The sequence below is a fragment of the Scyliorhinus canicula genome, chromosome 5, assembly GCF_902713615.1.
Source record: "Scyliorhinus canicula chromosome 5, sScyCan1.1, whole genome shotgun sequence".
Lineage (NCBI taxonomy): Eukaryota > Metazoa > Chordata > Chondrichthyes > Carcharhiniformes > Scyliorhinidae > Scyliorhinus > Scyliorhinus canicula.
The window spans coordinates 18,379,862-18,404,670 of NC_052150.1; the positions used below are offsets into that span (position 1 = coordinate 18,379,862).

General features: G+C 50.4%; 2 protein-coding genes across 9 annotated transcripts in view; one reads left to right on the top strand and one right to left on the bottom strand.

Moving 5' to 3' along the window:
• Positions 1-24,809, bottom strand: part of fyco1a (FYVE and coiled-coil domain autophagy adaptor 1a) — a 261,315-nt gene that overhangs the window by 89,947 nt on the left and 146,559 nt on the right. The gene's annotated exons all lie outside the window — the stretch shown is intronic.
• LOC119965821 (C-C chemokine receptor type 7-like) lies at positions 652-5,743 on the top strand. Of its 3 annotated transcripts, none has more exons than XM_038796700.1 (2): positions 652-814; positions 3,473-5,743. In XM_038796700.1, the coding sequence occupies exon 2, from the start codon at positions 3,527-3,529 to the stop codon at positions 4,553-4,555; it is 1,029 nt and encodes a 342-aa protein (XP_038652628.1). In that variant the 5' UTR covers positions 652-814; positions 3,473-3,526; the 3' UTR covers positions 4,556-5,743. The 3 variants fall into 3 exon arrangements, with proteins under 3 accessions (XP_038652628.1, XP_038652626.1, XP_038652627.1); XM_038796698.1 differs by lacking the exon at positions 652-814 and adding an exon at positions 3,170-3,271; XM_038796699.1 differs by lacking the exon at positions 652-814 and adding an exon at positions 3,170-3,271 and having other exon boundaries at positions 3,477-5,743.

Consider the following 24,809-nt stretch of genomic DNA (forward strand, 5'->3'; position numbering starts at 1 on the left):
GCCGAAAAGACAAATTAGCCTTTAGATGTGTAGGGAATAAAGGATTAGAAAGGTGTAAAGGGGCTAAACATTGCAAGAAACAAGACATAAGAAGGAGGTAAGGCAAAAATAGGAAAAATTGTCACATCAAAAAAACCTAAAATAGAATGCATATAACTATATATAAAATTAAATTACATCAAATAAAATTGGGGATCTAAAATAGTTGATTAAAATACAAGAGGACATTTAAGATCACCAAAAGTCAGAAAAGAGAGTTTAGAATTAACAACGGGTTAATGAGGATGCGAGTGCCCTACACCTATCAGAAACGATGTCAGAAGGGCAGCACGGCGGTGCAGTGGTTAGCACTGTTGCCTCATGGCGCCAAGGAGCCGGGTTCGATCCCGGCCCTGGGTCACTTTCTATGCGGAGTTTGAAAATTCTCCTCGTGTCTGTGTAGGTCTCACCCGCACAGATGTGTAGGTAGATTGGCTAAATTGCCACATAATTTTACAAAAATGGCAGAAGCGGGTCCACAACTTAACTTTTAAAAAGGAAGGCAAGTAAATATTTGAAAGGAGAAAATAATGCGACACGAGAAAACTACTTTTGAATTTTTATTTATTGTCAGCAGTTTGTGCGACTGTCCTGGATAAAACTACATCAGAAGACATATTGCGTGCTATGATTATCTTATATTTATGGGATCATAAGCATAGCAACCATCGCTGATAGTTTCTGTCTAATTTGGAATGTGTGACAGGTCTCATGGCTTCTTGGCTCGAGAAAGAATAAAATTGATGGAACAGCACAAAAGCAGGCTTGAAGTCCCGTAAGTTACAGGTTAATTAATGTACATAAAGCAGACTTAAATGATTTAGACATGAATGTTGGAGGGTTGATCAGTAAGTTTGTGGATACGAAAATTGGTGGGGCGGTAAATAGCGAGGAGGATAGCCTTATGTACAGGAGGATATAGACGGGCTAGTCAGATGGGCTGATCAGTGACAAATGGAATTCAATCCGGATAAGTGTGAGGTGATGCACTTGGGCAGGACAAACAAGTCAAGGGAATACATGATAAATGGCAAGACTCTGGGGAGCACCGAGGATCAGAGGGACTTTGATGTGCATGTACACTGGTCCCTTATGATAGCAGGGCAGATAGATACAGTGATTAAGAAGGCATATGGTATACCTTCCTTTATTAGATTATAAGGAGAGGCTGGATAGGCTGAGACGTTTTTCCCTGGAGCATAAGAGGCTTAGGGGTGATCTTATAGAGGTCTGTAAAATAATGAGGAGCATCGATAAGGTAGTCGACATCTTTTCCCAAAGGTAGAGGAGTCTAGAACTAGAGGGCAGAGGTTTACGGTGAGAGAAAAGAGATACAAGAGAGACCAGAGGGGAAGTTTCTTCAGACAGAGGGTTGTGAGCATCTAGAACGGGCTGCCAGAGGCAGTGGTAGAGGCGGGTACAATTTTGTCCTTTAAAAAGCAGTTAGACAGTTACATGGACAGGGTGGGTATAGAGGGATATGGACCATAGGGCCTGTTTCCATGCTGTAAACATCTATGACTATTATTAGCCGAGGCATAGTTTAAGAACAGGGAGGTTATGCTGGAACTGTATAAAACACTGGTTAGGCCACAGCTTAGAGGATTGTGTGCCGCTCTGGAATCCACATTATAGGAGGGATGTGATAGCGCTGGAAAGGGTGCAGAGGAGATTTACCAGGATGTTGTCTGGGCTGGAGAGCTTTAGTTATGAAGAGAGACCAGGGTGAATGCAACAACGTCAGAGTGTTGCACTGTTCCTGGTACGCTGTTTACCCCTCTGCCAGAGCAGTGCCCTCCATCTCCACAGAACATACAGTGCAGAAGGAGGCCATTCAGCCCATCGGGTCTGCACTGACCCACTTAAGCCCTCACTCCCACCCTATCCCCGTAACCCCTCCTAACCTTTTTGGTCACTAAGGGCAATTTATCATGGCCAATCCACCTAACTGCCACGTCTTTGGACTGTGGGAGGAAACCAAAGCACCCGGAGGAAACCCATGTAGACACGGGGAGAACGTGCAGACTCCGCTCAGACAGTGACCCAGCGGGGAATCAAACCTGAGACCCTGGCGCTGCGCTGCCCTAAGTCTACCGTGCCAGTCTTCATGGACAGCACGCTGCTGCTGCAACCATGGACCTTCCTGTGTCATCATCTCAGTTCAGTACTGTGCCTGAGGTTAGGGAATATAGTTCAGCTATTGCAACACTCTTCCTCCCCCCCACCCGCCCGCCCGCCTCTTCGTCAAAACAATCCCCACATCCCTCCTGGCCTTACCTAGTACTCCATCCCCAGTTGTTGCAATAGCTGAATGAGTCCCACACCACAGTTCTGTCCAGGTAGACACTGCTGTGTGGCACAGGGGTGGTATGGGGGTTGCAATGTGGGAGGAAGGTTGTGCAAGGAGTGTGAGAGAGAGACATCAGGTCAAGGGCTCATTATAGCATGTAGTGGGGCAACGAGGCAGATGAACACGAACAATGGGAGGCAGATGGAAGACTGAGGTGAGAGAAGCTGTATCTGAAAAAGGCTGCATGAAAAGCTTTCAAACAAGGGGGTCAAAGGGTTAGAACATCATTTACTGGACAGGGATGGATGAAGACTCCAGAGGCGGGGGTAGAGGTCCAAGTGGGACAAGGGCACCTCCCTGGTCTAAAAGATGGCAGATAGAATTCAATATCAGTGAACATGATTCAGTTTTGCTGCAAAATATAATTGCAACAATGAATGTTTTTTAAAACCAAATTCTAATCAAGGGCAATTTAGCGTGGCCAATCCACCTGCACTGCATATCTTTGGGTTGTGGTGGTGAGACCCACGCAGACACGGGGAGAATATGCAAACTCCACACAGACAGTGACCTGGGGCCGGGATCGAACCTAGTCCTTGGCGCTGTGAGGCAGCAGTGATAACCACTGCACCACCGTGCCATCCGCAACAATAAATGTAAGTGTGGAAGCAGGCTGGAGTGGGAGGAAGAAGAACAATTTGTGGAGTGTAGAACTCCTTTGGTGAGCCCAAAATCTACTAAACCTACAAGTCAGCATTCAGTCAAAAGATATAAAAATACTACTTCCTTTTTTGAATGTGTGACCAAAAAGTTCCGCCTGAAAGTCTTCTCGTGTTGAGAAGGAAACCGTGGACATTGTGTGGTGAGAACAGAAGTTGTTGATAGCATAAGAAAGCACTCTCGGTGCATCTATATTTCTACACCTGCAAAGAGATGGAGAAGGTAAATCTCTCTTTAATATGTAAATGATCACTTTTATTTTGATGACAGGCTTATTTGTTCTGCTTTCCTGGTTGTATTGCGTGTAAATGCATGTGACATTGTAGTTTCAATAATGGGATTGTAAATACCCAACATGAGATTTAGAATTAACTGTTTAATTTACACCCTAGTACGCACTAATTGCCACTGTTCTATTTTCAGATAGCTGTCACCAAGTTTCCAGCCGATAACACTGAAAGCAATTTTAACCTTGCCATGCTTGACCCTTCACTGTTTGCAGCACCCTGTGAGACATCAGGCATCAGAAACTTTGGGAGTAGTTTTATGCCCTGTTTTTATTCAGTCGTTTTCGTGGCAGGGCTGCTGGGGAATTCTTTGGTCATTGTGACATTTGTTTACTATGAGAAGCTGAAGACCGTGACCGATATCTACATGGTGAACCTGGCCATTGCTGACTTGCTCTTCCTCTGCACCTTGCCATTCTGGACAGTCGATGCATACACTGGATGGATTTTTGGAACTTTTGTGTGCAAAATTGTCAATGGGGCATACACTGTCAACCTCTACAGCTGTATGCTGATACTCACCTGTGTGAGTGTCAACAGGTACAAAGCCATTGTTCAAGCAACAAAAATGCTCAAGAGTAAAAGTAAAAGATTTCCCAGTAAGTTTGTTTGTGTAGGGGTTTGGGTGATTGCAATCATTTTGACTCTTCCAGAATTCATATTCAGTGAAGCATATACTGATATGTCCGATAAAACTATCTGTACTATGTTGTATCCTGTCAATTTTGACAGCATCGGCAAACTGATAGTATATGTAGCTCAGATGGCAGTGGGATTTCTGATACCTTTTGTATCCATGATCATTTGCTACTCAATCATTGCAAAAACTTTGCTCCAAGCCAAGAGGTTTCAGAATCATAAATCATTAAAGATTATTGTTGCAGTTGTGGTTGCATTCGTGATATGTGAGCTGCCATTCAACATTGTCTTGTTGATGAAAACGGTACAGATCTTCAGTGAAGAAGTCGCTAGTTGTGAATACACCATAAATGTAGACTATGCAATTATTGTAACAGAGAGTATTGCATACGTACACTGTTGTCTCAATCCTATCCTTTATGTATTTCTTGGAGTGAAATTTAGAAATAGTTTTCTGAAGATTTTAAAAGATATTGGATGTCTCAGTCAAAAACAATTGGCTGGTTATCTGAAAACTGAGTCTGAGACATCACGACCTATATCGGGTATCTCTGAAACAACAACTTTGCATCCTTTATAACGGACTCAGGATGTAGGAGGATCCATAATTGTAAATTTTAGGAAATAGCTCTGGAATTCCACAAGGGTTATCCCAGTCCCCTCCCATAAATTGGAAGGACATTTACAGCTCTGCCCAAGTAGCTCACTGGGAACTCATGTGCCTTCTGTGGCATTATAAAGATAACAACATTGCCATTGTCTCCTTCCATTTCTGCACTCCCGTTCCTCTTCCACGATGTTCTTTGCAAATGCTGGAATATGCTTTCAACTGTATCTATACTAACTCAGTGATAGAAAAGTGGCTTTGCAGGGTTTTGTTATCGCAGGAACGTTTGCGCAGCTCATTAAAGGTTTGAATTTGGCCCGATTGGGGTTCCCCAACCTCTCTAGCTTTGGTGGAAAAGCTGAAGAAACAACATAAACTAGAGATATTGGTCGGAATTCTCCGACCGTTGGGATTCCCTTTTCCCGCTGGCAGTGTGTCCCCGCCCACGGGTTTTCCAGGTGGCATAGGGTGGCTTAATTGGGAAATCCCACTGACCAACCAGGAAGAGAGTACCCCACTGCCAGTGAACAGCGCGACACCGAGAAACACGCAGCTGGGGAAACATGGAATCCTGCTCACTACCTACTTTCCCTTTTGTTCTGAGTTTCTCCGAATTGTTGCTGAGGTTGTACCAGCAATTAAATGGGATTCTGGCCGTCTTACTCACTAATCTTTAGACCACAATTGTGAGTCGTGCTTAACACCACGCCAATTAAGTAGAAAATGTTTATTTTAGTACAAGTATGTAATCACACACATAAATATCTGGTAGGTTTGTTCAATATGATGAAGTGCACCACTGTCACAATCTTATTCTTTCTGTGTTTCTTGGTGTGAAGTTTGGATGCGGTTTGTATCCACCAAAACTAATTGGCTGCAGTTATGAAATAATGACATGAGAAATCACAGCCTGTATAAAATGCACCTGGCGTGGTTAAGAATTAAATCACAAGCATGTAAGTGAATTAGCAGCATTTCGAAAAGGGTCACTAATCTGTATGTAATTTTTAAGAACATTGACCATTTTTATTTCAGATTTCTTACATTTGCTGATGTGATTTTAGATGTATTTTTCTATACATTTCTTTGTCTGTACTGGAATTTTATATGCCAATTAAAAGCTCAAAATTGGAGGATTTTGAAAAAACAAAGCATTTTAAATAACTTGTATTATTTCAAATACATATTTTTGTTATGTGCGTGATTCAGCGATCCCATGGTGCCCCGCGGGTGAATCGCATGCGAGCACCAAATCGGGCTCCGCTCGGTGGGAGATAACCTCATAAGAGTCACCCAACTCGCTCGGCCTGGCGCGATCTGGATCTCGCCCATAACGCCAGCTGCACCTGGGAGACCTCGGTAGGGCGACGTTTAATACTGGTCCACACAAAGGGCACCTGAAGGGGTCTCCTTGGCCATTGGACACCCCCGGATGGTCAGGGACAGGGCAGAGTGGCACCTTGGCACTTCCAGGGGTCAAGCCTGAGGGTGCCTTGCCAGGTAGGGGAGGGTGAAGGAATTCCTGGGGGCCACCCAAGGTTGGGGGAGGAGGGTGAGGTCAAAAGAGCAGGGTGGGGGTGAAGAAAGGGGCAGCCTTCCATTGTGGCACCCTGATCTACAAAGAGCCGTCAGCACACCAACAGGAAATCCCTCTAAGTGTAGCCTTGGTGGGGAGAAATCCCCAAGGCAAAAACAAACGGCAAAGTGCCATTGGATAGCGAGATGTTTGTCAGTGCTGCGGCCGCTGAGAAACACTCTGCTAAACGAGCCATTCAGCAGACTTTAACTGGAGTCCACTGAATCGCGCACTATATTTGCAATTACTCTGCCTTCTTATTTTATTCTTTACAGTGCAGTAATAACAATGGATCTGAATTTATCCCTTTAGATTTGATACGGATTTTCTTTCCATAAGCTGTCTGTAGTAGTTTATTACTGAAATGCATAACCTCAAAAATTTGGTTTTCTTAATAATAGTCTTCTGATTGAAATACTGGGTGAGAATCATGTAATCCATACAGTGCTGAAGGCGGCCATTTGGCCCATCAAATCTGCACTGACCCTCTGATAGAGCATCCTACCTAGGCCCACTCCCCTGCCCTATCCCCATAACCCCACCTAACCTGTACATCCCTGGACAGTAAGGGACAATTTCAGCATGTCCGATCCACCTAATCTGCTCATCTTTGGAGTATGGGAGGAAACCGGAGCACCCGGAGGAAACCCACACAAGCACGAGGAGAACGTGCAAACTACACATAGACATTGACCCAAGGCGGAAATTGATGACGGGTCCCTGTCGTTGTGAGGCAGCAGTGATAACCACGGTGCTGCCCTATTTAATCTTTTCTTGTCTAACATAGGTTAAAAATAAAAAACTTGTTTTGTTTTTGGTTAATCGTTACTGAGACTTGCATCTGAATTTGACTGCCTGCCATTATTTGCCCTGCTCCACCACCCCACCTCTCCCAGTAGTCTGAACAATGTAGCAACAGGTACGGACTTCACCTGGGTCTTGGCATATCATTCCGTTATCACAGAAGAAAAGGAAGGGCAGCACATGTTAGAGGCAAGGAGAATCCGGCATCATGTCAAAATAAAGCAGGACTCACCAGGTCCGATGAGGATTTCTCTGGGTAGCTCTGAGCCAGAAGGATTGGCCTCTCTCTGGTCTGCTCCATTTGCGGCTCAAGCCAACTCTTCAGGATGCTCATCATCAGCCCTCTCAGCGGCAATGAAGGTAATCACCGCCCTCAATTTTTCCAAATTAAGGTCCTTCCAGGCAGCCTTGGAAGGTCTCTTTAATCTCTGTAATATACTCCAACGAGGAACTATTGGCGTGCAAAAGCCAGGTCACTGTCAACTTTACAGCAGACCAGTTAACTTGCTGAGCTTTGGGTTGAGATCCAGGCACCAGAGAGAAAGGATCAGAGTTTTTGGGATTGTTAAATTCTCCACCAATCTGGAGTATGAAGTACCCCCTCACTTCAGGAAATAGAAAGGGATTCCATTCAATAAATAGGAAGTAGTGCGTGACACCATTTCGAAGATTCAGCTCTCCTTCACCTCTTCAAGCAGCTGCAGCACCAACTGCAATGATTCTCTTCCCACTCCTTCAGTGTTATCTTTGTCACCTCCCAAGGAATGACCCCCCCCCCTCCTAATTCACATCTACATACTGCCCCTCATCAACATCATTCGAAAACACATCAGTTTCTATGTGCAAGTTGTTGATATCCACCACTTTTAACTATGTCTAAAACCAATGCTGGATGAGTAGAAATCTGTTGTGTTAGGTACTCTGGGATAACACAAGCTTTGACCAAAAGATACTCCAGACTTTGAAGTAAGTTCAATGTGATTTATTGAACCATTAGCACAGTTCTCCATGAGTTCGACTCTTCTGCTAATCTTGCTATAGTAACTCAGTCTAACTAACCAGTCCGCTCTAAGCCACATGGTGGGTGATGTTTCTGATCTGCCCCTGTCCTACTCTCTTAAGTGTCGCCTGTGGAAAGAGACAGAGGGTGGTATTCTCTGCTCCCGATAAAAATCGGGATGGCCGTCGTGAAATTGGCCGAGGTTCACGACGGCCTCGGGGCCCGCTCCCCGCACCTAATTCACCCCCACCCGGAAATGATGTGCAAAATGGCACATTTGTGAGGTCATTTGCGCATGCGCGGGTTGCCGGTTCCAATCCGCGCGTGCACGGATGACTTCATCGCGCAGACGGCGCGAACCACGCATGCGCGGTGGCCGTCTTTCTCCTCAGCCGCCCGGCAAGACGTGGCGGCTTGATCTTGCTGGGCGGCGGAGGGGAAAGAGTGCGTCCGTTTTGGACGCTGGCCCGACGATCGGTGGGCACCGATCGCGGGCCTGTCCCCTCCCGAGCACAGTCGTGGTGCTCCCGTGCCAATCGGACCCCTAGATGCCTCAAACGGGCATCTGGCGCCCGATTCACGAATGCAGCGACCAGGTGTGGTTGCTGCCGTGGTGAAACGGCCGTGAAGGGCCGGCCGCCCGGCCCATCGGGCTCGGAGAATCGCCGTTCGCCGTGAAAAACGGCGAGCGGCGGTTTTTCTGAGTGGGGGGGGGGGGGGGGGGGAGAGAAAATCGCTGGGGGCGCCAGGGGGGCGTAAAAAATGTCGGGTGGTCCTCCCACAATTCTCCCACGCCACGTGGGGAGCGGAGAATTCCGCCCACAGTATGTGTGCCCTGCCCTTCTTTATAGGTTGTGTAATGCCCCCTTATGGTAGTGTCACCTCTGGGTGTCTTGACTGCCCATTTGTCGTGTCCTATTCTATGTGTTTATTATCTGTATGTCTGCATGTCATGATGTCTCTGGTGCTCCCTCTAGTGTTTACTTAGTCGTAGTGTATTTACATTAACCCCATGGCTATTTACAGTGATGCATATCACCACAAAATCTTCTACAACTGAATATTGGGAAGACTGAATCTATTAATTTGTGATCCTGGGACAAATTCCGATCTCTAGATACCAACTCCAATGTTGTCCCCGGCCACTCTATGAGGTTGAAGCAATTTCACAAAACTGTTTGACTCTGAGCTGAGTTTTGACCTCACATTTATGCCACCACTAATCCTATTTATTTCCACTTTTGTAACTTTGCTTTTGCTTCAGTAAACCTCAACTATCTCTCCGCTACTTCTAGACTTAACAACTTCAGCAATGGCTGGCCTCCCACATTCTACCATCTGTACACCTGAGGACATCCAGAACTGTGTCTGTGACCTAACCTACGCTAAACCGCATTCACCCACCACCCCATTGTTCCCAGTTAAGCATCGTCATGACTTGACTTTAAAATTCTCATTCGTGTTTTCAAATCCCTTGCACACAGTGACACAAATAGTCCTGGCAGGTTTAGAACCTACACACCCAGGTGTCTGTGCCTATTTTCCAATGCTTCCAACAGGGGTGTATAATTGGGAAGTGTGTCCTTTTTCTGGATTGGGATCCGAATCAGCCCGCTGCATGCTTGAATGATTTTGAAGTGCTGAGCTGTAAATTGCCAGCATTTAACTCTGATGTTTGTAAACATTGTGGTTACGGTATTTAGAGTTACTCATCCATGAAGGAAGATTAATGAAACAAGGCTGACATCATGTTTGTGGAAGATGTGAATCAAAGCCCACAAAAGAAATGAATGAATGGTTTGCATCTGAAGGATCTGTGGGGTTTAAACATAGGTCAATATTTTTCTCTTTCCAAGAAAGGAACCTGAGCCAGCAGGTATATGCCAGGGTGAGTGTTACAGCAGTGATTTTGTTTCACTACCCCTGTCTTCGAGACGGGGTCTCTTTTCTGGGCTGGTCAGTGGAGAGGGTCCCTTTAGTCAGGGGGTCTCTGTGGGGAGTCCCTTCAGTTAGGGGGTCTGTGTGGGTGGTACCTTTAGTTAGGGAGTCTTTTGTGGGGGGGGTCCCCTTAGTTAGGGAGTTTCAGGGGGGGTCTCCCTCTTTAGCAGGTCTATGGGCGGTCTCCTTCAAGAGGGGATCATCCTATTTAGGGGGTACGGGGGAGGCTCCCTATTTAGGGGGTCCCTGGGGGGGTCTCCCTATTAAAGGGCTCCCCAGGGGGCAGGTGGTTCGGGTCAGCCCTGTACTTGGGGCAAGGAGGACACATAGAAAATCCGAGAGTGGGGGCTGATTCTTGATGTAAGGGGCTGATTTGTGATGCGGTGGGAGGGAGTGGGAAATCGCCGGCCCCTAGACCTCTGTATTGGGTCACCCATTGAAAATGGCAGCCCGATAGTGGGTTTCCATTTGGAATCCTCGTATTCCTTGCCATGCATGAATTGCTTGGCGAGGGATAGTGAATTGCATCGTGATTTTCAGTTCCAATTCACCTCCGGCGGGAGGTTATAGAGTGCAATCCTCCAGCCGCAGCACAGTGTGGCCGGTGAAAGCCATGAGACCCCGGCTTCAACGCAATCTTGCAAGACATTACAAGGGGAATACCGCCCAGATGGCGGGATCACGTTTTAGCAAATCTGCATCTTAGAGCGATGCAGTAAGCCTTATTCTAATGTGCAGATTCCTGAAGTACCGGAGCCTTTGAGAATTCAATCACTTTGCCTTGGAGACCTCGGACAAGTGCCATTTGATACTGGGTCCCCTCAAATTGGGACCAGATTTAACGACACTCGTGGGGGTCTCCAAGAGAATTGGAGGTTGGGGATTATTTTCAGGGCCTCGGAGATCGGGACGCCATTTAAAAATGATGTCCCAATCTCTCGCTACACTGGGAGTTCCGGTGAATGCCGGGAAATATGTGGCTGACCGGGCTCAATCGGGGACTTTGGGAAGATTGTGCCCATGGTCTCCCAAACGGAGAATCCTGCCCATGTCCAATTAGATGATGCTTGACCATTAACCAGTCTTTTTCCCATTTTTAAGGTTTTGATATCTGGTGAAGAGAACTGTTCAAAACATTTTTTTAAAATAAATATCTCCATGATATTTCTCCACATTTGCATGCAGCAGCATCCTCGAGATTGATATTTAATTCCTGGAGAATTCAGATCAATCCTGAACGGTTATAATAATCTTTATTGTCACAAGTAGGCTTACACTGCAATGAAGTTACTATGAAAATCCCCTCGTCGCCACATTCCGGCGCCTGTTCGGGTACACAGAGGGAGAATTCAGAATGTCCAAATTACCTAACAGCATGTCTTTTGGGACTTGTGGGAGGAAACCGGAGCCTCCAAAGGAAACCCACGCAGACACGGGGAGAATGTGCAGGCTCCGCAGTGACCCAGCCAGCTATCAAACCTAGGACCCTGGTGCTGTGAAGCCACAGTGTTAATCACTGAGCTGCCATGCTGACCACAATCATGGTTAGCAATTCTACTCATGGGCGGATTTGAATTGTAAAACTGATGACAGAGGAAATTGTGTACTGAATTCCCACATCGGTGCATGGAAAGAAGGACTAGAAGTGCTGGTAAAGGCAGAAACAGAAAGACAGAGAAGGCTTGGGCTGAAGCTGCAGCAGGAGACAGCATGGCGGAGGGCCGGACCTCTGGTTTGTCGACCTAGCGGTCAACGAAGCAGCTGAAGCAAGTTATTCAGGAAGGCTTTGCGAAGCAGAAACGGGACTGCTTGAGCCCGATAAAAGAGTCAATTGAGCAGCTGGAACTTAGATTGGACGCCTAAGATCGGGCGATCCAGAAAGTGGTGAAGGCGCTGGCTGAGCAGGAGGAATATCAAACTCCGGTGGAGCTGGAGGTGGGATTGCTGAGGGACCAGCAGAAGATGGTCCTGGAGAAGATGGAGGATCTAGAGAATAGGTCCCGCGGCAGAACTTGAGGATTGTTGGGCTCCCGGAGGGGTCCGAAGGAGCGGATGGTGGGGCATACACAGCGACACAGCGGGCATGTTTGAGAAGCTGCTAGGGGATGGGGCATTCTCCCGGCCCTTGGAGGTGGACAGAGCACTCGCGAGGAAGCCACGAATGGGAGACCCCCCGAGGGCAATGGTGGTGAGATTCCACAGGTACTTGGATAAGGTGCGCATTCTACAGTGGGCCAAGCAGACACGGAGCTGTAAGTGGGACAACAGTATCCGGGGGTGTACATATGTTCGGTTTATTAGAGGGGTTGGGTTATAGAGTGTTGTTACTAGGGGGGAGCGAAGGGGGGGCAAATGTTTTGCTGACGAAGGAGGGACTTGGGCGAAGGGACAGAGAGGAGGTTGGGGGCGGAGGCTGCCTGGGGGCGGACCGGTGTTGGCGCGGAGCATGGGCTGGAGGCAGACCCAAAAAAGAGGATGGCTGATCGGCGAAGGGGGGGGGGCGGCGCAATGAGCCCCCCAACTAGGCTGATCACCTGGAATGCTCGAGGGTTAAATGGGCCGGTCAAAGGGCATGGGTGGACTTCCGGTTGCGACTATGCGGAGCTAAGTCGCACATTCGGCAGCTCCAGCTAGAATTGGACTTTCTGGCTCTTTTTAGGGTCCCCAGCAGCACTTTTTCGACGATCCCCAGTGTGGGAAGGGGATAACATTATTCCCCCGGAATTATATGGATTGGACAAGGAGTGGAGCGGTGAAGAAAGTGGAGTTGGAGCAGAACAGGTGCGAGGAAGGAAGGCTAAGATGGCGGCGGGTGGAGACCAGGCAGCGTGGGAACAGTGGTCACAGGAGCAGCAGGAGTTTCTCCAGCCCTGCTTCACGGAGCTGAAGTCAGAGCTCTTAGAACCGATGAAGGCCTCAATTGATAAGCTGCTTGAGATCCAGATGGCCCAAGGGGCAACGATCAGGGAGGTCCGACAAGAGGTCTCGGAAAATGAGGACGAGATCCTGGGCTTGGCGGTGAAGGTGGAGACGCACGAGGCGCTCCATAAGAAATGGCAGGCGAAGCTCGAGGACCTGGAGAACCGGTCGAGGAGAAAGAACCTGCGGATTCTGGGTCTCCCGGAGGGGCTGGAAGGTTCAGATGTGGGTGCCTCTGTGGTCACCATGCTAAATACGTTGATGGGAACCGAGTCCTTCCAGGGGCCCCTGGAGCTGGAGGGGGCCCATCCAGTGCTGGCGAGGAGGCCCAAGCCCAGTGAGCCGCCGCAGGCGGTGTTGGTGCAGTTCAATCGGTTTGCGGACAGAGAATGTGTGCTAAGGTGGGCCAAGAAGGAGCGGAGCAGCAGGTGGGAGAACGCAGAGATCCGGATTTATCAGGACTGGAGTGCGGAGGTGGCTAAGAAGAGGGCCGCGTACAACTGGGCCAAGGCGGTGCTCCATCGGAGAGGGGTGAAGTTCGGCATGTTGCAGCCGGCGCGGCTGTGGGTTACCTACAGAGATCGTCATTACCATTTTGAGACGCCAGAAGAGGCGTGGACCTTTATTCAAACTGAAAAGCTGGACTCGGACTGAGGACCATGGACGAGGGGACGCTGGGGGGGGAGGGGAGGGGGTGGTTGGGACTGTTGTGCTGTGTTTTGGGGGGGATTTTGTGGTTGGGTTGATCATTGTGTCTTCTTTGCCTGTCTAGCAGGCCTGCAGGGGGTTGGACAGGTAAAAGCCTGTGGGCGTTGGTGGCTGGAATTGGGGATGGGCCCCGCGGGGGTGGGGGGGGGGGGGGGGGGGGGGGGGGAGAGCCGGAGGTATTGGGACTGGGCCTTGAAGGGAAAACTATGCCAGAGGGGGCGGGGGCGGATGGGCAGAAAGCACGGGCTTTTTTCCCGTGCTAAAGATGGAAAGAGGCGGGGCTAGAGCTGAAAGCACGGGTTTTCTTCCCACGCTGAGTGGAAGGGGTGGGGTTGGGGGGGGCGAGGAGTGCCCGCTGATGGACAGGAGGGGGGAAGGGAGGTTCTTACACTGGGGGAGTCGATGGAATGGTGGGAGTAGCCGGGGTCAGCAGGATTCGCTGACTCACGGGAGTGCAATGTGGGGAGCAATGCAGCTGAGGGGAAACCTGGCTTTGTGGGGGGGGGGGGAATCCGGGTTGCTGCTGGAATGGCCAAAGGGGAGCTGGAGTTTGTAAATGAGGTCGGGGCAGGGGTCTGCCGTTGGGAGGAATGAGAAGTGCGGGGGCGCGGGCACTTGGCTGGCCTAGGAAGGGTTGTGGCTAGTCAGCTGAGAGGGGGGCTTGTAGCCCCCTGATCCGGCTGATAACCTGGAACGTAAGAGGCCTGAACAGGCCGGTCAAGCGGACCTGTGTGTTCACGCACCTGAAGGGGCTAAAGGCAGATGTGGTCATGCTTCAGGAAACGCATCTACGGGTGGCAGATCAGGTAAGGCTAAGGAAGGGGTGGGTAGGGCAGGTGTTCCATTCGGGATTGGATGCAAAAAGTCGGAGGGTGGCGGTCTTGGTGGGGAAGCGGGTGTCGTTTGAGGCGCTGACCATTGTCGCAGACAACAGAGGTAGGTATGTGATGGTGTATATGCCCCGAACTGGGACGATGCGGGGTTTATGCGGCGCATGCTGGGCCGGATCCCAGATTTAGAGACGGGGGCTTGATACTGGGGGAGGGGACTTTAACACGGTGCTGGACCCGGCATTAGATCGCTCTAGGTCTAGGACGGGTAGGAGGCCCAGGTGCTGAGGGAGTTTATGGACCAGATTTGGGGGGGTAGATCCGTGGAGGTTTGCGAGGCCGGGGGTCAGGGAATTTTCATTCTTCTCCTATGTTCATAAGGCCTACTCTCGGATTGACTTTTTTGTAATGAGCCGGGCGCTGATTCTGAGGGTAGAGGACACGGAGTACTTGGCGATAGTCATCTCTGACCATGCCCGACATTGGGTGGATCTCGAGCTGGGGGAGGAGAGGGACCAGCGCCCGCTGTAGCGCTTGGAGGTGGGGCTGCTGGCGGACGAAGAGGTTAGCGGGCGGATCCGGGGGTGTATAGAGAGGTACTTGGAGACCAATGATAACGGGGAGGTCCAAGTAGGGGTGGTTTGGGAGGCGTTGAAGGCGGTGGTCAGGGGAGAGCTGATCTCCATCAGGGCCCATAAAGCAGGGAAGGAGAGGAGAGAGGGAGAGGCTAGTGGGGGAGATGGCCCCTGAGGAGGGGTTACTCAGGGAGCGGCGCAGCTTTCAGGCTGAGTTTGACTTGTTGACCACCAGGAAGGCGGAGGCGCAGTGGAGGAAGGCGTAAGGGGCGGTGTATGAGTATGGCGAGAAGGCCAGCAGGATGTTGGCACACCAGCTTAGGAAACAGGAGGTAGCGAAGGAGATCGGGGGAGTGAGGGAAGGAGGGGGGAGCACGGTGCGTAGTGTGGTGGGGATTAACCGGGTCTTCAGGGACTTCTATGAGGGACGGTATCGGTCTGAGCCCCCATCGGAGGAGGAGGGGATGGGTCGTTTTCTGGACCGGCTAAGGTTCCCGAGGGTAGAGATGGGGTAGGTGGTGGGGCTGGGGGTGCCGGTTGGGTTGGAGAAACTGGTTAAGGGACTAGGGAGCATGCAGGCGGGGAAGGCACCAGGGCCAGATGGGTTCCCGGTGGAATTCTACAGGAAATTCGTGGACCTGTTGGGCCTGCTGCTGGTTAGGACTTTCAATGAGGCAAGGGAAGTTTGGGTCCTGCCCCCGACAATGTCTAGGGCGCTGATCTCCCTGATCTTGAAGCGGGACAAGGACCCTTTGCAGTGCGGGCCGTATAGGCCAATTTCACTTCTTAATGTAGATGCGAAACTGCTGGCAAAGATATTGGCCATGAGGATCGAGGACTCTGTCCCGGAGATTATACACGAGGATCAGACGGGTTTTGTGAAAGGGAGGCAGCTGAATACCAATGTACGCAGGCTCCTAAATATAATTATGATGCCGGCGGTGGAGGGGGAGGCGGAGGTAGTGGTAGCTATGGACACGGAGAAGGCCTTCGATAGGGTGGAGTGGGGATACCTGTGGGGGATGTTGAGGAGGTTTGGGTTTGGGGAGGGGTTCGTCAGCTGGGTGAGGCTGCTGTACGAGGCCCCGGTGGCGTGTGTGGCCACGAACAGGAGGAGGTCGGAATATTTCTGGCTATACCGAGGAACGAGGCAGGGGTGCCCTTTATCTCCCCGGTTCTTTGCGCTGGCGATTGAGCCCCTGGCCATGGCCTTGAGGGAGTCTAGGAATTTGAGGGGGTTGGTGCGGGGGTGGGGGGAGGAACACCGGGTATCGTTGTATGCAGACGACCTGCTATTGTATGTGGCGGACCCGGTGGGGGGAATGCCGGAGGTGTTGAGGATCCTCAGGGAGTTTGGGGATTTCTCCGGGTATAAGCTTAACATGGGGAAGAACGAGCTGTTCGTGGTGCACTTGGGGACCAGGAGAGGGGGATTGCCGAGCTTCCGCTAAAAAGGGCAGAGAGGAGTTTTAGATACCTGGGGGTGCAGGTGGCTAGAAGCTGGGGGGCTCTGCATAAGCTTAACTTGACGAGGCTGGTGGAACAAATGGAGGAGGAGTTCAAAAGATGGGATATGCTGCCGCTCTCCCTGGCGGGTAGGGTACAGTCCATTAAAATGACGGTGCTCCTGAGGTTTCTGTTTCAGTGCCTCCCCATCCTGATCCCCAAGGCCTTTTTTAAGCAGGTTAACAGGTGTATTATGGGTTTGTGTGGGCTAAGAAGACCCCGAGGGTGAGAAGGGTATTTTTGGAGTGGAGCAGGGACGGGGGGAGGCTGGCGTTGCCCAACCTCTGCGGGTATTACTGGGCTGCCAATGTGGCGATGGTACGCAAGTGGGTAATGGAGGGGGAGGGGGCGGCTTGGAAGAGGTTGGAGATGGCGTCCTGTGTGGGCATGAGCCTGGGGGCGCTGGTGACGGCACCGCTGTCGCTCCATCCGATGAGGTACACTACGAGCCCGGTGGTGGCAGCGACCCTCAAAATCTGGAGGCAATGGAGACGCCATAGGGGGCAGGTGGGGGCTTCGGTGTGGTCCCGATATGGGAGAACCATCGGTTTGCCCCGGGTAAAATGGATAGGGGGTTCCGGAGCTGGTACAGGGCGGGTATTAGGAGGGTTGGTCACCTGTTCATCGACGGGAAGTTCACGAACCTTAGGGAACTGGAGGAGAAATTCAGGCTCCCCCCCGGAAACACCTTCCGATATATGCAGGTTAGGGCGTTCGGTGGTGGAGTTCCCGCTGCTGCCGGCGCCCAGGATTCAGGATAGGGTGTTGTCGGGGGTATGGGTTGGAGAGGGCAGGATTTCGTCAATTTATCAGTCGATACAGGAGGAGGAGGCCTCGGTGGAGGAGTTAAAAGGTAAGTGGGAGGAGGAACTGGGGGAGGAGATCGACGAGGATACGTGGGCGACTGCCTTGGGAAGAGTAAATTCTTCCTCCTCTTGCGCCAGGCTTAGCCCGATACAATTTAAGGTACTGCACAGGGCGCATATGACCGGGGCAAGGCTGAGCCGGTTCTTTGGGAGTGAGGATAGGTGTGTGAGATATTCGGGGGGTGTCCTGCAAACCATACCCACATGTTCTGGGCATGCTCAGCGTTAGAGGAGTTCTGGAGGGGTGTAGCGAGGACGTTGTCAAAGGTGGTGAACTCCAGGGTTAAGCCAAGCTGGGGCTCGCAATATTTGGGGTGTCAGATGAGCTGGGAGTGCAGGAGGCGAAAGAGGCCGGTATTCTGGCCTTTGCGTCCCTGGTAACCTGTCGAAGGATTCTGCTTCAGTGGAAAGATGCGAGATCCCCAAGCGTGGAATACTGGATTAACGACATGGCAGGGTTTATTAAATTGGAGAGGATGAAATTTGCCTTAAGGGGATCTGTGCATGGGTTCTTCAGGTGGTGGCAACCGTTCCTAGACTTCCTGGCGGAGCGTTAGGAGATTGGATTGGATTGGATTGGATTTGTTTATTGTCACGTGTACCGAGGTACAGTGAAAAGTATTTTTCTGCAAGCAGCACAACAGATCATTCAGTACATGTTCTGGCCAGATGGTCAGTGGCAGCAGCAACCCGGGGGGGAGGGGTTTGTTTATGTTTGGTTGGACATTTATTATTGTTTATTGGTTATCGTTTATTGCTCATTGGTTAATGTTCATTGTTTATTTGTTGATTTATTTTCGCTGTTTCACTTCAGTATAGGGGTGAGGTTTTCTTTTTCTATTTTTCTTTTCTGTTATTTATGATGTAAAAATTTTGAATAAAAATATTTAAAACAAAAGAAGGCATGTGTGTTCGCACATCTTAGGGGTCTGAAAGTGGACGTGGTAATGTTGCAGGAGACACACCTCAGAGTAACTGACCAGATTAGATCAAGGAAAGGCTGGTCTTTCACTCGGGACTAGACTCAAAAACTAGAGGGGTCACGATCCTGATCAATAAGCGGGTGTGGTGTTTCAGATGGGTAGAATAGTCTCGGATGTGAGAGGTCGGTACATTATGGTCAGTGGGAAACTGGAGGGGGTGCAGGTAGTATTAGTAAATGTGTATGCGCCAAATTGGGATGATGTGGAGTTTATAAAGAGGATGCTGGGGAAGATACCGGACCTGGACTCGCACAGGTTGGTCATGGGAGGGGACTTCAACACAGTTATTGACCCTGGCTTACACCAGTCAAGCTCGAAAACGGGCAGGGTGCCAGCAATGGCAAAGGAACTAAAAGGGTTCATGGAGCAGATGGAGGGGGTGGATCCATGGAGATTTGGGCAACCGAGGGTGAAGGAGATCTCCTTCTACTCCCGGATTGATTTCTTTATTTTCAGCAGGGCCTTACTGGCAGGGTTGGTGGACACGGGGTACTCGGCGATCACAATCTCAGACCATGCTCCGCACTGGGTTGACCTGCAGGTTAGTAAAGACAGTAACCAGCGCCCACAATGGAGGTTAGATGTGGGACTTTTAGCTGACAAAGGAGTGTGCGAGCGGCTGAGGAAATATATTCAGAACTACCTGCAGGTCAACGACACGGAGGAAATTTCAACAGCGGTGGTCTGAGAAGCACTGAAGGCAGTGGTCAGAGGGGAGCTGATCTTGATACAGGCCCATAGGGAGAAGGTGGACAGGGCAGAGATGGGCCGACTGGTAAAGGAGATACTACAGATCAATAGGAGGTATGCGGAGACCCCAGAGGAAGGGATATTGGGGCTGGTGTTGATGAGGATGTTCAATGAGGCAAGGGACAGAGGGGTGCTGCCCCGACGATGTCACAGGCCACAATTTCGCTGATTCTGAAGCGGGACAAGAACCCAGAGCTGTGTGGGTCCTACAGGCCAATATCCCTGTTGAATATGGATGCCAAATTGCTGGCCAAAATTTTGTCCTCCAGGATTGATGATTGTATTCCGGATGTTATTGGGGAGGACCAGACGGGATTCGTTAAGGGAAGGCAGTTGGTGTACAATGTAAGAAGGTTGCTAAACGTGATCATGATGCCCCCAGAAGGTAGGGGGTGGAGGTAGTGATCGCAATGGATGCAGAAAAGGCTTTTGATCGGGTAGAATAGGATTATCTGTGGGAGGTACTGGGACGGTTCGGATTTGGGCGGGGCTTTATCAGGTTTCTGTATCAGGCTCCTGTGGCAAGCGTACGGACGAATAGGACAACATCGGACTATTTTAGACTGCACTGGGCGACGAGACAGGGATGTCCCCTCTCCCCACTAGTTCGCGCTAGCTATAGAGTCGTTGGCAATTGCTCTGAGAGCCTAAAGGGGCTGGACCGGAGGGGGGGTGGAGCACAGTCTCACTCTATGCAGACGACCTGCTTCTGTATGTATCAGACCCATTAGAGGGGATGGAAGAAATCATGAGGGTTCTAGGGGAATTTGGCCAGTTTTCGGGGTATAAGCTAAATAAGGGGAAAAGTGAGATGTTTGCAGTCCAGGTGAGGGGGCAGGAGAGGCGATTGGGGGAGCTGCTGTTTAGATTAATAGGGGGAAGCTTTAGGTACCTAGGCATTCAACTGGCGCGGGAATGGGACCGGCTGCATAAATTAAATCTGGCCCGACTAGTAGGCCAAATGAAGGACAATTTTCGGAGATGGGACGCGCTTCTGTTGTCACTGGCTGGGAGAGTGCAGACGGTGAAGATGACGGTCCTCCCGAGATTCCTGTTTGTATTTCAGTGTCTCCCCATCTTTATTCCGCGGTCCTTTTCTAAACGGGTCAACAAAGTGATCTCTGGCTTTGTTTGGGCGGGCAAGACCCCGCGAGTAAGGAAGGTCATGCTTGAGTGGAATGGGGAAGAGCTGCCACATTTTAGTAACTATTACTGGGCGGCGAATATAGCCATGATCAGGAAGTGGGTGGTGGGGGAGTGGTCGGTATGGGAGCGTATGGAGACGGCTTCATGTAAGGGCACCAGTTTGGGGGTGTTGGTAACTGCGCCTCTGCCATTCCCGCTGGCACGGTACTCCATCAGCCCCATGGTGGTGGCGGCCTGAGAGTCTGGGGGCAACGGAGGAGACATGTGGGAGCAGAGGGAGCATCGGTCTGGTCCCCAATCTGTAATAATCACCGGTTTGCCCCAGGAAGTATGGACGGGGGGTTCCGGATATGGCAGAGAGCAGGGATTGAGAGGATGGGGGACATGTTTATAGAGGGGAGCTTTCCGAGTATGAGGGCGCTGGAAGAGATGTTTGGGTTGGCAAGGGGAAACAAATTCAGGTATCTGCAGATGTGGGACTTCCTATGGAAACAGATATCAATGCTCCCAAGGTGGGTTTAGGACAGGGTAGTTTCCAGAAGGTGAGTAGGAGAAGGGAGCGACTCTGACATTTACAAGGAACTTATGGGGTCAGAGGAGATGCAGACTGAGGAGCTGAAGCGCAAGTGGGAGGAGGAGCTGGGAGGAGAGATAGAGGATGGTCTATGGGCGGACGCGTTGAGTAGAGTCAACACATCCACAACATGCGCCAGGCTCAGCCTGGTACAATTCAAGGTCGTTCACAGTGCCCACATGACAGCGGCCCGGATGAGCAGATTCTTTGGGGTGGAAGACACGTGTGCAAAATGTGCGGGAGGATCAGCGAACCATGTCCGTATGTTCTGGACATGTCTGAAGCTTAGGGAATTTTTCCAGGGGTTTGCAGATGTCATGTCCACGCTGTTAAAAACAAGGGTGGCGCTGAGTCCAGAGGTGGCGATTTTCGGGTTGTCAGAATACCCGGGAATCCAGGAGGAGAAAGAGGCAGATGTTCTGGCCTTTGCTTCCCTGGTAGCCCGGAGACGGATACTATTAGCTTGGAGGGACTCAAAGCCCCCGAAGTCGGAGACCTGGCTATCAGACATGGCTAGCTTTCTCTGTTTGGAGAAAATCAAGTTCGCCTTGAGAGGGTCACTGTTAGGGTTCACCCGGAGGTGGCAACTGTTCGTCAACTTCTTCGCGGAAAATTAATCGTCAGCAGAAGGGGGGGGGGGTGGGGTTTAGCTTAGAGTAGGGAGTTAATAAAGGTGGGACCTGTAAGGGAGGGAGACGGCTTTTGCACTATGTTTATAGTTTCATGTACATTGTTTATTTTGTTACAATACCAAATAATACCTCAATAAAATATTTATTAAAAAAAAGAAAAGGCTGAAAACAAGTTTCTTGGAAGTTCAGCAGCTAATATATCCATTTTACTCAGGTTTTGATCAGGTTTCGGCTTGCGGTAACGAGTGTGTAAATCAGCTTATCTGTGAGTCTGCATGCAATTCCCTCAGTTAGCCACTGGGGGGCGCAATGATTTTCTTAATCACAATTAGACCATAGTTTTAGCCTCAACCCCCAACCACTAACATTAATTCCACATACTCAAGTCTCTGTGTGAAAAGGTTTCTCCTGTTCCCTATCCTAATTCAAGATTTAATATTGCGTCCATATTGTATTGATCTAGACATTTCAACTACTGGAAACAGTCTGCTTGTATCTACCCTCTCTCATTGGCCAGAATTCAATCAACCCTTTCCCTCTCCATGGGTGGGATGGAGGGCGGGTGCCATGCCTGTTGCCTACCTCTTGTCACTGGTATTTTACCAGAGGTGGGGGTTGCATTGGGCAGCCCACCCAACATATTGGGTTAATTGAGGCCCCAAAGTGGCCGATTACTGGCCACTTAAAGGCCTTCGCCAGGTACTGCTGGTGTCTGACCAGAGGTGGGGGTGTCCATGCCACATGGTGCACTGCAAGCTGAGGGCGATCCCTCCAGATTTGGCACTGTGTCCAATGTAGGCTCCACCCTCATGAGTTTGTCCCCTCTGTCCTCTCGAACTCAGCCACCCTCCCCCATGCCGTCGTCCTGTCAAACAAGCCCTGGTGAAACATCCCCTTTATTTGGGTGTCTCGTCCCAGCCACGCTCCATAGCGGGGACTGGCTGCAGTCCCAGCAATGACCACTGCTCCCAGTGGTACAGCTGGGATGAGAGAGCTGACGGTCATTTGATTGGTGAGCAGCTCCTGCGAGTGGGGTTTCTACCCTGATGGGAGCTGAACCAATTACCAACTGCATGGCCGTTGAATCAGGACAGTGCTTCTCGGCCTCTCTGGTGAAGCTTGGGTATGGGTAAGAAACTGACTAAATGGAGATGTCAGGGTGTGTAGAGTATTGTTTAGGGTGCCCCCGGGACTCAATACTGCTACCATTACTCAGGACCATGAATGTTTCCAGTCTTAAATTAAATTAAGATAATCACAAACTAGGAAGCATTCTAGACTAGGAGACAACAGAATCAGCAAAACAAAATTTGGGAGAAGGATAAACAATAACATATAATTTAATGCCTGCCACCTTGCCATACTTGCAAAGTGGTGTCCCCTCAGCTCTATATAACAAATATCCCTTTCCAATGGAGAGCGATATTTATGCACCTTAAAACAAAAGTAAAATACTGCAGATACTGGAGATCTGAAATAAAAATAGAAAGTGGTGGAAAAACACAGAGGGTCTGACAACATCTATGGAGAGAAAAGTTAATGGGCGCGATTCATTGGCTTCATTGCGCTCGAATGAGACAAGTCCAGTGAATCGCGGGAGGCGCCAAAAATGAGAACCATGCTGGGTGCCAAATCATTGGCATTGTAACTGGCCCAGTTCCATAGGCATAATCGGGATCCCGCCGTAGCGTGGCCGGAAACCAACAATCACCACTTAAGCCCTATTTCCATACAATTAATGGGAGCCACCCCATATCCAACGGCATCTCGTGATCTAGCTGCCTCCCAGGAAGTGGTCGCACCGGCGCTGATTAGTGCTCCTTTTTAAAACCGTGAACCTGGTGAAAGGCCTGGAGCGGGGAGCTGAGAAGGTGAGTAGCCATCTTCGTTCGCAGATAATGAACCCGGGGGCACTTGGGTTTGCTGCAGAGGATGAGCGGGCCAAGCGGTTTGGGGGGGGGGTTCCACCCTTGGCTGGGTGGTCTGCCATTGGGGGGCGGGGGTCAGAGCTTGGGGTGGGGTGGGGAGGCTGGGAGGCGATTGCTCCGCTGGGGGGGGCAACGACATGCGGCTCTGCCACAACAACCCCTGGATTGTGTGTACCCATTCCTGTGGCAACCATTTTCCCTGCCTGTCTACCCAACCAACCACTCAGGACATGTACAAGTGTTGCTCATCTTTCGAGTAAATGATGGACAGCGTGTGCCGCAGGAGGCTCTGCCTAAACAAGAAGACAGTGTGGCACCTGTGCCATGTCGTTGTTGACTTGGCACCACGTGGAGGAGGATGGTCACGGATGCCCTGTTTGCCCGGGCAGAAAATTATATAAACTTTGACATGGACCAAGCCCAACATGATGCACGGGCAGCAGGATTCTCCACCATTGCCAGGATGCCCCAAGTCCAGAGGCTGATAGACTGCACGCATGTCGCCCTGCGCTCACCAGGCCATATGGGAGTCCCATACGTCAACAGGAAGGGGTTAATGGTCACACTCCCTCAGTATGCAGCTAGTGTGCGACCACCACCTCAGGATCGTGCACGTGCTGCACTCTTCCCAGGGAGTGCGCATGATAGCAACATCCTGGGGCAGTCAGACATCCCTGGCCTCTTCGAGGACCACCCCCGGCTGGCTGACTGGCACTTGGGGAATAAGGGATACCCTCTGAGGACCTGGCTCATGACGCCAGCACGGAGGCTGATGATCGAGGCGGAGATCCGATATAACGAGGCTCATGTGGCCACCCGGGCTGTCATTGACTGTAGCATCGGATTGCTCAAAATGCGGTTCAGGTGCCTCGACTGCTCCAGTGGTGCCCTGCAGTACACCCCTGCTTCGTGGTGGTCTACTGTCCTCCACAAACTGGCGCAGCAGTGGGGCGATGTCTTGGAGGTGGAGTATGAGGATCGTGTTGCCATCTCTGAGGAGGAGGCGCCAGATCAGCAGCGGCTGGAGGACGATCCTGGGAGGGACTGGAAGACCAGTCGGAGGCTGCAGGACAAGCGGTAACGGTAAGGGTCCAGCCCTGAGGGCCAGGGAAGCCCTCATATTCACCCGCTTCAGATAGGAGTCCAATATGACTAAACCAAAGGAAAATCAGGCCTGTTGAACTTGCCCAGTGCTTTCAGTTTTTATGCCTAGCATCCTTTGTCAACTACGGTGAATTAATTTACTTAATCTTTTTATTGTGATATTTTGCCCTTTGCTACTTCAGGATGACCCAATTAGGTGCACTTGCAGTGCAGCCTGTTTAATGTAAGTAACCAGAGCAGACAATTTGTATGGAGCAGCATCCTACAAATAGTACAATTCTGAAATGGCCTGGAAATTTCATCATTCCAAAAAGCAGGCACGGAGGAGGCATACCGGTTCGTGTTATCTCATAATGATGACTCAGGCATGCAGCCAGCCCTAACTTTG